Here is a 12447-nt window from a genome sequence, read left to right on the forward strand (position 1 = left end):
TCTTTTGTGACTGACAGCTCTTTGTACAAAAAAGTTTCTTAGCCCTGGCTGGTTTGGCTCAGCAGTACAGCGTCAGCCCACGGACCAATGAGTCTTGGATTTGATTCTGGCCAAGGGCACGTACCTCAGTTGCAGTTCGTCCCTGGCCCTGGTCTGGGTCATGCAAGAGGCAGCTAATCGATGTGTCCCTCTCACATCGATGTTTCTCTCTCTCTCTCTCTCTCCATCTCTCCCTCTCTCTCTCCTTCCCCAGTTGAGGATTTAAAAAAAAGTTTCTTATGCTAGGATAAAGAGAAGCTGTAAGAACATAATATTTAATAAAAATATTAAGTTTATTGACATATTTAATTGTATAAATTATATTTAAGGTAACCTCAATAAATCATAGAAGCAAAACAAACATATTTTGGATGAAATTGATAGGATTAAGTGATATTTTACTAATTTTAACAAATATATTAAGATAGAACTATTTGGCTCATTAAAAAATTTATTTACGGTAAGAATGGAATATATTGTGTTAAATAAAATAAAAATTTTACATAAAAGCTTGTGGGGTCTATAATATTAAATAAAATTTAATGTTATTTCTTTTAAGCTCAGTAGCAACATTTTTCTTAATCTTTTCTTAGGTTACCTGAGAACTGATCATGCGCTGAGATGAGCGAGCAATATTGGCAGGCAGACCAAAGAAATTAGGTTTGTCATCCTCTGGGAGTTTTTCAATGACAGCACGATAGTCCTAAATATAAAAAAGTAAAAAACAATTTTTCAAAAAAGACTGAACATACAACTATTGAAATCATGGAAAAGGGACACTGTCAAGTATTAAATTATTAGTTATTAATGTTACACTTTTAGATAAATCTCACTTTCAGTCTGTATAATATTATTCTTTGTCATTACTACTTCTTCATTCTTAAATTATTTGATACACTATATTTTCTTATCCTATCTTCCCACATCCAAAGGAACCCTGAATTGATTAAAACAAACATATTTTAGTGTCTACACCTAGTGTGTGTAAGATTTTGTTAGATGTTTTCAGGAAAGACCTGTATTATTTTCCTTGAGACCTACCAGAGTGTAGTTCTGCTTATATAAAAATAAATATTCCAGCAATCTTTTTTTGTTAATAGAAACCCCAGAAACCTATATACAAACGCTCTGGTATTCAAGTACTGCTCTGTAAATCACTTTATCATAAATCAGTGCCACAGTCTGTCTTCAGTTAGCCGATGAGATAGATGGAAATGCCCTGACAACCCTGTTTAATCCCGAGCACCGCTGCAAGCACCGCAAGGACATGAATCGCCGAGCACGCATCTAAACAGTTCTCATGACTCTAGATGGCAACCAGGTGAAGACCAACAAGACGTATTCAAATGGGCCTAAAGATGGAAACTGTTTTGTTTATTTTCATGAAGAGACACCTTATTTTAAGGTAGGTATTGCATAGGCATCTAAACTGTTCTTGCTGAAATAGGAGTAACTATTTTTGATAAAGACACTCATCTTCTGCTCCCTTCACACCATCATCTTTTTGTATCCTTGGCAGCTGCCCCTGAAGTATTTCCAAGGAAACAACTAAATTCCAGGATGCCCAGGACCTATAAATATATCAAATTTAGGAAAGACATGCTATGCTGTTTTTTGAATTTTTCCTTTCCTATAGTTCAACATCTGTAAAATTCCACAAGGTGTTCAATCACAGTGTATACATGTATAAATGCACATGTATGTATACATGAGTGCATGCTTACAATGTATATATGTGTGTATTTATAAATGTAGAGGTGAGTGTAGGGGTGTGTGTGCATGCGTGTTCCCATTTCCCTGGGAAGCTTTTGGATTCTTCCTCCTATCTACCTCAATTTGATAAAAGGCTAAACATATCATCCTATAAATTCAAAACAATTACTTTCTTTGTGTTGATACACATTGTCCCTTTCAAAATAGCTGTGAAATTTTCTCATCTAGACTGGCTAGAGTCTTCACTTTACTTAGGACCATACTATGACATGTTTTCTAAATAGCAGCTACGTATCCAGGCTGATTTATCCTCACTTGGACAGAAAAGAATATATAACATGATACCATTGACATGGAGCACAAAAACAGGCAAAATGAATCTTTAACAAAGGGAATATGAGAAATTTTGAGGAGTTAATAATGTTCTGTTTCTTGATCCCAGTGCTGGTTACACTCTTGTTCAATGTATAAAAATGCACGCAGCACACATTTATGATGTATACTTTTGTGTATGAATTTTGTTTTTCATTTTAAACCTCAGACAATAGGGATAGAAGACTTTCCAAGGTACACTTTCTGAAATAAATATATAATAACTATGTGATATATCTGTTTGCTCATCCACTCTGAGGTTCTTCCCCTAGAAGTGAACTCGTCCACAAGGTCTGGAACAGGGCTCCACTGAGCAAGTGTTCCAAGTATACTATTGAATAAATACATAAAGGAATTAAAAATACTAAAAAACAAAACAGATGAGATACTTAGTGACATAACATATAAGATATAAGAGTAATATATTTAATATTGGTTTTGAAGCTATTATTATTATTATTTATTTTATTTTTTTTTTTTTTATCCTCACCCGAGGACATTTTTCCATTTTTTGTTCAGATAGAGCGGGAGGGAGAGAGAGAGAGAAACATCGATGTGAAAGGGACACATCGAGTGGCTGCCACCCGCACGACCAACCAGGGCCGGGGACAAACTGCAACCGAGGTACGCGCCCTTAGTGGGAACCGCACCCGGGTCTCTCAGGACCGCAGGCTGATGCTCTAACCACTGAGACAAACCGGCCAGGGTGAAGCTATTATTTTTTGACAATAAATTCCTCTGAAACAGAAATTTTCTTAAAAAATATTTGAATGAGGGAAAAAGGCACAATACTAAAACTATATAATTGTGTGTGTGTGTATACACATATATAGTGTCCCAAAAAATGTATACACAAAAAAAGTGTAATTATAAAGCCAGTATTTATTAAAATACATTTTATTTTCAAAATGTAATAGGATCTGCAGACACCCTGTATACATTTTTTGGAGATATATATATATCTTTGAATTCATGAAGAAATATAAAATTATAATACTCTAATAAACATATTACTTGGACAGTTATATAAATATGTGTGTGGTAAAATAAACTAGAATTGAAGTATTTGTATTATATTTAGTATCATTTTCTGGAAAAGAGGACTGCATTCTAGGAGGTTTTTATAGGATGACTCAAAGCAAAAAGCTACAGCTGGTCAAAATAAATACACATTAACTAAAACTATGAAAGCCAGATAAAGTGAATCTCTCTTACATTTTTAGAACTGCTTTAAATTTAAAAGCCAGTAAGTGAATATAGAAATTTATTAAATTTTTATTTCTTTCCTATTATTAAATATATCAGAGCACTCTTATGCCCACTAGGAATAATGCCTTCTCCCATTTCAGATCTTCACAGCAGTCCTCCATTTAAAATCTTTCCTTGGCTGCTCCTTTCCAGACTGATTTCCATGGTATATCCTATTATCACCAGTCAATCTTTAGTAAGAATCCAAAAGTGAACAGGACACCTAACTAGAGTTTAGAAGTTCAGGCTGCTTATTGGCATAACAAATATTAATCCATACTTGTGAATGATAATTATACATTAAAAAAGAAACAACATATATTTAACAATATAAAAAATGACACAAGTATATATCTGGTAATAGATCGAAAATCATTAACTTTACCTACCAAAATGCTGCAGGATTTTGGTAGAGATAAGGAATATGGAAAAGTGCTTTTCTTGTTCCTTTGATTTAATACATCAATTATTGAAGAATTAAAAAACTGTTTCAGATATGATTGAAGAACTCTAAGGTCAAAATAGTTATCTATACGTCCTCCATAAATAGCATTTTCAAGTAAACCTTGTAAAAATTCCCATTGTACGTCTTTGGTACCTGTAATTTAAAAAAATACTTTTATTAGTTTCATTTCTAAGATATTAGAACTTTTCTAAAATCATTCTAAAGTATTCAAAAATATCAACTAAGCTAGAGGCTTCAATTATATATTATTATTATTAATTATTATTAATAATTACTATCCAATAATCACACAATGGCTAATATTTATTGAGAGATTATCTAATCAAGTGTTGAGAGATTATTGCCCAAGTGTTTTACACGTATAAACTCATGTAAGCCTCATAACAAAAAGAACTATTAATATTACCCAATTATACAGATGGAGAACCTGAGGCACAGGGAGATCAGCACCAAAACTAGAAAACCCCACCATTCCACAGATCTGGACTGAAATGAGGAGCTCTAAAACCAGAGCCATGTTCTTATCTGCCACACAATACTGCCTCCTTAAACTGGAAATTCCTTAGAAGAACATATTCAAAACATAATTTTATACAGTTCATACAATAATCAGATTAATAAGGAAACTACTAAACACCTTCGCACATTATAGTCTCCTCAAAGTCATGATTTTTATAGTTAACTGTTCATTTTCTATTGTAATAAAAAAATAATGATGTAGTATAAAAAGCCACATGGGACTTTTCTGTAAGCTTTCATTTTGCAACAGAGATAGCCTCTTAATCACAGTTCAGTGGTAATATTAAAATGTAAGAATTATATCTCAGATCTGCAGTAAATATAGGAAACACAATTATATTTAAACTAGCTAGTTAACATCACTGCTAGCATCACTAGCTTAGTTCTATTTCATTAAAAATTTTATAAAATTCTGAGACAGCCCGCCCAATGTGTCTCAATGGTTGAGCGCTGACCCATGCATCAAGAGTTCGCTGGTTTGATTCCTGGTCAGGGCATGTGCCCAGGTTGTGAGCCCATCAATTCCCAGTGGGGGGCATGCAGGAGGTGGCCAATCGATGTTCTCTCTCATCAATGTTTTTATCTCCTTCTCCCTGTCCCTTCCTCTCTCTCTCTCTAAAATCAATAAAGAAAAAAATTAAAACTCTTTTAAAATAAATAAATAAATAAAATTCAGTGATGATCATAAAGATTGATGGCAGTGTTACTATGTGCCTTGGGACACAGGTGATTTAAGCCACCTCCTAAAGAACTAGGGCCCCTATAGGGTGGAGGACTAATTACAGTTGTTTCCCAGCTATAGCTTACTATCAACAGTGCGAAGTAGCTAGACTTCACCAGGACTTACCAATTTTCTAGTTCCCATGTTCAGTAAATAGTACACTGGCAATGTATATGTCATTCCTTCATAAGTCAGTCATCAGAACACACAGAAATATTAATATACCTTTCTACTTAAAAATACAGCCGCCCTGGCCGCTATGGCTCATCAGTTAGAGCATCAGCCTGCGCACCAAAGGGTTGCAGGTTCGATTCCCAGTCAAGGTCACGTACCTGGGTTGCAGGTTCGATCCCTGCCCAGGTAGGTCGGAGGCATATGGGAGGCAACCAATCAATATGTCTCTCTCACATCAATGTCTCTCTCTCTCTCTCTCCCTCTCCCTCTTCCCCCTCCCCCTCTCTAAAAAAAAAAAAAATCAATGGAAAAAAATATCCTCAGGTGAGAATTAACAAAAACACCTACATATATAATTATGTGTGTGTGTATGTGTGTGTAGAAAACCATCACAGAAAATATTTTATAGAATTTTTATTTAAAAATCTTATTTTTCTTCTTGTACCCATTTGTTCTCAAGACAAGTTTTATTTTGTTTAGGATAAAAGAAAATTAACAGAACATAAATTATAACATAGCAACAGCAATAATAGTCAATAATTACTGATAACTGACTATATATATATATATATATATATATATATACACACATATATACACACATATATATATATATATATATATATTTGGTGTGCAGGCCAATGCTCTAACCGCTGAGCCAAACTGGCCAGGGCTGACTCAATATATTAAATGTACTAAATGTTAAATGCTTTATGTAGCTTTTCTCATTTAAACTCCTCATGAATTGAATCAACTGAAGTAGTGCTTACTATTATTCTTATTTTACAGGTCAGGAAACTCAGGCTTAAAGGTGAAGAGACTTGTGGAGGTCTCACAGCTACATAATCTCTACACCAACTACCCCCTTAATTAGAACTTCTTCTCTTCCTTGCATTTAGTTCTACCTACGTGGAAGTCTCAATAGATTTTTACCATGAGATTTAATATTATTTTAAAGCACCTTCCTCTTATTCACAACAATTCAATGGTGTGATAAATGTAAAATAGCATCACATGATGCTATTAATTTCTATCACAATCTTGAAACACAATGATGAACAAATCATTCTAACTCTGTGCTCTGGTTTCCTCATCTTAAGAGGGCACTAATAATATTTGCCTCATGGTAGTATTATAATAACCAAATAAATGTTCAAAGGCATTTTGGAAAATTACCAAGTTTCTATGCAAAGTAAAATATTAGTACATATCCTCCAGAAATTTCTGTGTCAAATTATAAACAACAGCTCATGGGGATCATGAAAATGGTTACCCTTGCACAGCAATGGGAAATGTTGAGTTACATATGGAAAGGAACAGGGGAAGTGCCTTCTGAGTGTTGGTAATACTATTTATTGACTTGGGGCTAGTTACACAGGTTCAATTTATACACATTTATTGAATTGAACATTTTTTTGTACTTCTCTGATGTATAATTCAAAAAAATTTTAAATATACAAACCTCAGAATACTATTTGGCATTAACTAATAGTTATTGCTTAAAGTGGAAAGAAGTCAATAGAACCATGATGTGATTTGGACATGAAAGGAACAGAATTTTTCAAAGTACTGGATGTTTGAGGATGAGAAAATGAAACATGGTAATTCATAGGCTTTGAACTTGAGCAAGGACATGAATGGTAGTGCCACTTACTAAAATGGGGCAGACTCAGGGAACACTGGTTTGGCAGGGTTGCAGGGTGGGCTAGGGATAGACAGGAATCAAGAGATCTGTTTAGGACATTTTTAAGCTTGAGATTCCTATCAACATATTCTCTTCACTAATCCATCACTGTCTAAACTCTGGTGTCCCCTTGCCTGGGCCCTACACAATAAAGGTCAGGGACTGTTTCTGTCTTCAGGAGGCAGAGAGCTGCTGGCTTCAGGGGATGGGATTACATGGTCTTATTTGCTGCCCTAGTTCAAATTTGTACCTTGATTTCTGATTTCTACTTACTCATACAATTATGACCCTACAGATCCTTGTTACTGACCTTAGTCTACCATACTCCTGAATTTTAACAGTTCCCTTGAGAGAGAAATGAATAATTCAGTTGAATTCTGAAACTTCTGAAGCTCACAAAGTACAGACAAGGTCTTAGCAATCAGATATCTTGTGAGTTATATCAAAAACGATGGCCACAATGTCTAAGAACTCTCAGAGAACACAAGCATGTCATTCAGGACATAAATCACAAAATAAAAGGCAAATTTTATGAAAAAAAATTGTTACTTTTGAAGGAACCATATTATTAATATAACCTCAATTTTTTTTCATTAACAAAGATAAAAATTTTCACCAGTAAAACCTACCATCAAAGAGCCTGTCAATAATGTTGTACCCGGCCCGAAGATCTGATAAAGAAAACTCATAAAATTTGGTCCAACCCTATCAAAACAAATTTTAAAAATATGAAAGGACTATAAGCAGTATTCCAGGATATATATATATATATATATGCATCATTTCCTTTACAATATTAAAAACAATGTTCCAATGTTCAATACATACTATAAAAAAAAAGATCCTGAGAACTTTTAATAAAAATAAACAATAAATCTAAAGTAATAGTAACATTTTAAAAGAGATTTACCTACCTCCACAAAGTGCAAAACAAAGAGAAACCTTTATAATACCATAACAGTTGTTATCATTGAAGTATGTGGCAATACAATCAGAGGGAGAGAACAAAATGGCATAGTAAATTTTGAATCTACATACTGTGTACACAGGATATAGTTTCCATAATTTTGTAAATCAGAATTGTGAATTTTCCCCACAAACATGAAAACAGTTGCTTATGGAGGTTAAAGTAATTTACCCAGGATCACAGAGCTAGAAAAGTCTAGAGCCAGGTCTCAAACCCAAGTCTGTAACTCCATAATCTATGTTCTTATTTTGACATGTAACTGAAAAAGTGAGAGAGGCTAAAAGCAAGGCAGGTAGAGAGGAAAATCTGAAGAGACATTATTTGAATAGAAGTAAACAAAGTTGAAAGGAGGATGGGAAATTTTAAAGATGAAAAATGATGCAATTGGTGGCTGAGACAGGCATCTGGCAAGAAGAACAGGGCATTGGTACCACACAAGGTGGTCTATTGTTTGTAATAACAGTAACAACTAGGGCTTATGAATTGAGAAAGAGCTTGATGAATTCAAAGACCATAAAGAAGTCTAGTGTGACTGAGATGCAGAGAACAAGTGGCAACAGGAGCCTGAGAGAAGGCTGAAGAGATAGGCACATCTCCCCTTTTGGATCATAGAAGAAATTTGCATATTTTTCCCAAATACAATAGAAATTAATGAATTTTAAGGAGAGCAAAATAAATAAATTTAAATATTAAAAAAATAATTCTGGCACAGCTGGTGTGACTTAGTGGACTAAGCTTCATCCCATGAACCAAAAGGTCATCCACTGGATACCCCATCAGGGCACATGCCCAGTTTAAGGGCTTGATCCCCAGTAGGGTGTATGCAGGAGGCAGCTGATTAATGTTTCTCTCACCTCCCTTCCTCTCTCTCTAAAATCAATTTAAAAAATTTACATTTTTTATTTATATTTTTTTATTACAGATGTCCTTCATATTTCCCCCATGGACACCCTCCTCCTGCTCCTGCCCCTCCACCCCCACCTACACCACACTGTTGTCTGTGTCCATTAGTTATGCTCTTCAGTTTATCTCTTTCTGCTCCCCACCTTCCTTCCCTCTAAGGTTTGTCAGTTTGCTCCCTACCTCTGTGTCTCTGGATCTATTTTGTTCATTATATTCCGCAAAGTGAGATCATGTGATACTTGTCTTTCTCTGACTGGCTTATTTCACTTAGCATACTAATTTCTAGCACCCTTCATGTAATCTGAAAGGGTAAGAGATCTTTCTTTCTTACAACTGCATAGTATTCCATTGTGTAAATGTACCACAGCTTTTTTATTGAATCATCTGCTGCTAGACACTTGAGCTGTTTCCAGATTTTAGTTATTGTAAATAGCACTGCTATGAACATAGGGGAACATATATTCTTTCTGACTGGTGTTTCAGGCTTCTTAGGATATATTTCCAGAAGTAGAATCACTGGGTCAAATGGCAGTTCAATATTTAATTTTTTAAGGAAACACCCTATTTTTCCATAGTGGCTGCACCAGTCTGCATTCCCAACAGCAGTGTACTAGAGTCCCCTTTTCTCCACACCCTCACCAGCAATTGTTTGAGGATTTGCTGATGGCAGCCATTGTGGCAGGTGTGAGGTGATACTTCATAGTTGTTTTCATTTGTGTCTCTCTGATGATTAGTGACAATGACCATTTTTTATGTCTCTTAGCCATTTGTATGTTCTCTTTATGTCTATTCACATCCTCTGCCTAATTTTTAATTAAATTGTCTTTTGTTGAGTTGTATGAGTACTCTATATATTTTGAAAATTAACCCCTTATCTGATGTATCATTGGCAAATATATTCTCCCATACAGTGAGTTCCATTTTCATTTTGATGTTGGTTTTCTTTTGCTGAGCAGAGCTTTCTAGTTTGATGTAATCCTATTTCTTAATTTATTCCTTTGTTTCTCTTGCCTTAGGCAATGTACTCATGAAAATTCTGCTATGTGTGCTGAGATTTCGCTGCCTACATTTTCTTCTAGGATATTTATGGTCTCACAACTTACATTTAAGTCTTTTATCCATTTTGAGTTTATTCTTGTAATATATGGTGTACGTTGGTGGTCTAGTTTCATTTTTTGCAAGTACCTGTCCAATTTATCCAACATCATTTATTGGAGAGTCTGTCTTTACTCCATTGTATGCTCTATTTCTGGGTTCTCTGTTCTGTTCTACTGATCTATACACCTGTTCTTGTGCCAGTACCACGTTGTTTCTATTATAATGGCTTTGTAGTATAAACTGATATCTGAAATTGTGATCTCTCCAACTTTGTTCTTTTTTTTCAAAATTGCTGTGACTATTCAGGGTCTTTTTTGGTTCCATATAAACTTTTAGAGTATTTTTTCTAGATCTGTGAGATATGCTCTTGGTATTTTAATAGGGATTGCAGTACATCTATAGATTGCTTTGGGTGGTATGAACATTTTAATGATGCTGATTCTTCCAACCCATGAACATGGTATATGCTTCCACTTTTTAATATCTTCCTCTATTTCTCTTTTCAATGTCCTGTAGTTTTCTGTGAATAGGTCCTTTATTTCTTTGGTTAAGTTTATTCCTAGGTATCTTAATTTTTTTGCCACGATGGTAAATGGGATTTTTTTTTAGTTTCTCTTTCTGTGAGTTCATCATTGGTGTATAAGAATGCCGTCGATTTCTTGATGTTAATTTTGTATCCTGCTACTTTGCCAAATTCATTTATTAAGTCTAGTAGATTTTTGATGGAGTCTTTGGGGTTTTCTACGTATAGTATCATGTCATCTGCGAATGACAGTTTCACTTCCTCTTTTCCAATTTGGATCCCTATTATTTTTTCTTCCTGTCTGATTGCTGTAGCTAAGACTTCCAGTACTATGTTAAAAAAGAGTGGCGAAAGTGGGCATCCTTGTCTTCTTCCTGTTCTGAAGGAAAATGCTTTTCGTTTTTGCCCATTGAGTATGATGCCGGCTGTAGGTCTTTCATGTATGGTCTTTATTATGTCAAGATATGATCCCTCTATTCCCACATTGCTGAGCGTTTTTCTCAGAAATGGGTGCTGGATTTAGTCGAATGCTTTTTCAGCATCTATTGATATGATCATGTGGTTTTTAATCTTTCATTTTGTTTACGTGGTGTATCACATTTATTGATTTGTGACTATTGTACCAGCCTTGCATCCCTGGGATGAAACCCACTTGGTCATGGTGAATAATATTTTTGTATACATAATGAATTTAAATGAAACTTTGTACATATCTGCTACATATTATATTTTATACATATTATATATTTTAGTAATTTTTTTTGGCATGGTGTACTGTATAGCAATCACCTGTGTGTAATGGTACACAACATGTTTTGCAAATATACCTGGTTTCACTGCACTTTCCTTTTGAAACACACACTTTACACAAAAGTTGGATTTTTTTTTATACCAGTGACTATTTTTTCTAAAATGTGGTCTTTTAGTTGCCCTGAAAGCCTAAAAGGTGAATCAATGTAAGGAGCTCTTTTAGAAGTACCAGAAGAAGTGCTGGGTTCTGAGCTGCACTCATTTGACCAGTAGATGTTCATGCCCTAGCTACTTCAAGTAGAAATTTTTTGTGTCTTTTTTTTTCTATTGTAATTACAGTAAATTTTGAATGCATTGAATAAAGTGCAATTAATCACAAAGAATGCTGCTTTTTTAGACCACTTTATACTTTTTTGAAAGATACTGCTGTTTGCCAAATATTGGTCTGCTCAGTTGACTCCTTTCACGTATTTGTTGTAGTCTAACATGCACACAGGTTTAACTATATCTTCCGGAGAATTTTGTTTTTACACTTTCCAGTTGTCTTCATAGAGGCATCGTGAATAGTTGATATAGTCGCATAAAAGATAGCCTTTATCTTTCCATGATATAAGGACAATGGGTCCTTTCTGTAAAAATGTCATTTACTCTCTCTGAAGATTCTTTGAATTTTCTTTTAGTACCTTTAACAAGCCACGGTTTTCTCTCTTATGGTACAACAGATCAACATTTTCTTTTCTAATAATATTTCAGCTGTAGAAACACTGTTGTAGTAATTATCTTTGTATACATGATGCCAAGAATCAAGATATGGTTCTTGCAGCCTTTTGCCTTCACCCAAATAAATCTCGAAGTTGCAAATGTATCCACTCTCACGTTCACAAAGCATTCTCACTAAAATCCCATATTTTATTATTTTTGCCAGATTATATGTTCTGAAGCTAATATGTCCTCTATATGATATTACTGCTTCATCTAGGGATAACTCCTGCTTAGGTACATACAGACACTAAAATTTTGGAATAAAGTAATCCAAAAGAAGCCTAATTTTATACAGTCTATCTTCATTAGATGTATTTTGCGAATTATCACCAAGATGGAAAAATGTAAGAATTTGCTCGAACCTCATTCTCCTCATAGTTTTAGGAAATATTAGAGCTTCAATCAAAGGGTCCATTGACCAGTAATCCCTCCAATGTGATTTTTTTCTTTGTCCCATCAATATCAACAAACTAAGAAACTTCTGTTTAGGCATGAAAACATGAGTTAA

General features: G+C 34.5%; 1 protein-coding gene across 1 annotated transcript in view; it reads right to left on the bottom strand.

Moving 5' to 3' along the window:
* DYNC2H1 (dynein cytoplasmic 2 heavy chain 1) overlaps positions 1 to 12447 on the bottom strand; it is a 432306-nt gene that overhangs the window by 155146 nt on the left and 264713 nt on the right. The window contains exons 81-83 of the mRNA XM_036258012.1: positions 7566 to 7641; positions 3762 to 3970; positions 638 to 742 (exon numbers count right to left, since the gene is read on the bottom strand). Coding sequence (XP_036113905.1) covers positions 638 to 742; positions 3762 to 3970; positions 7566 to 7641 — 390 coding nt within the window. The remainder of the gene's footprint in view (positions 1 to 637; positions 743 to 3761; positions 3971 to 7565; positions 7642 to 12447) is intronic.

The sequence above is a fragment of the Molossus molossus genome, unplaced genomic scaffold (genome assembly GCF_014108415.1).
Source record: "Molossus molossus isolate mMolMol1 unplaced genomic scaffold, mMolMol1.p scaffold_m16_p_13, whole genome shotgun sequence".
Taxonomy (NCBI): domain Eukaryota; kingdom Metazoa; phylum Chordata; class Mammalia; order Chiroptera; family Molossidae; genus Molossus; species Molossus molossus.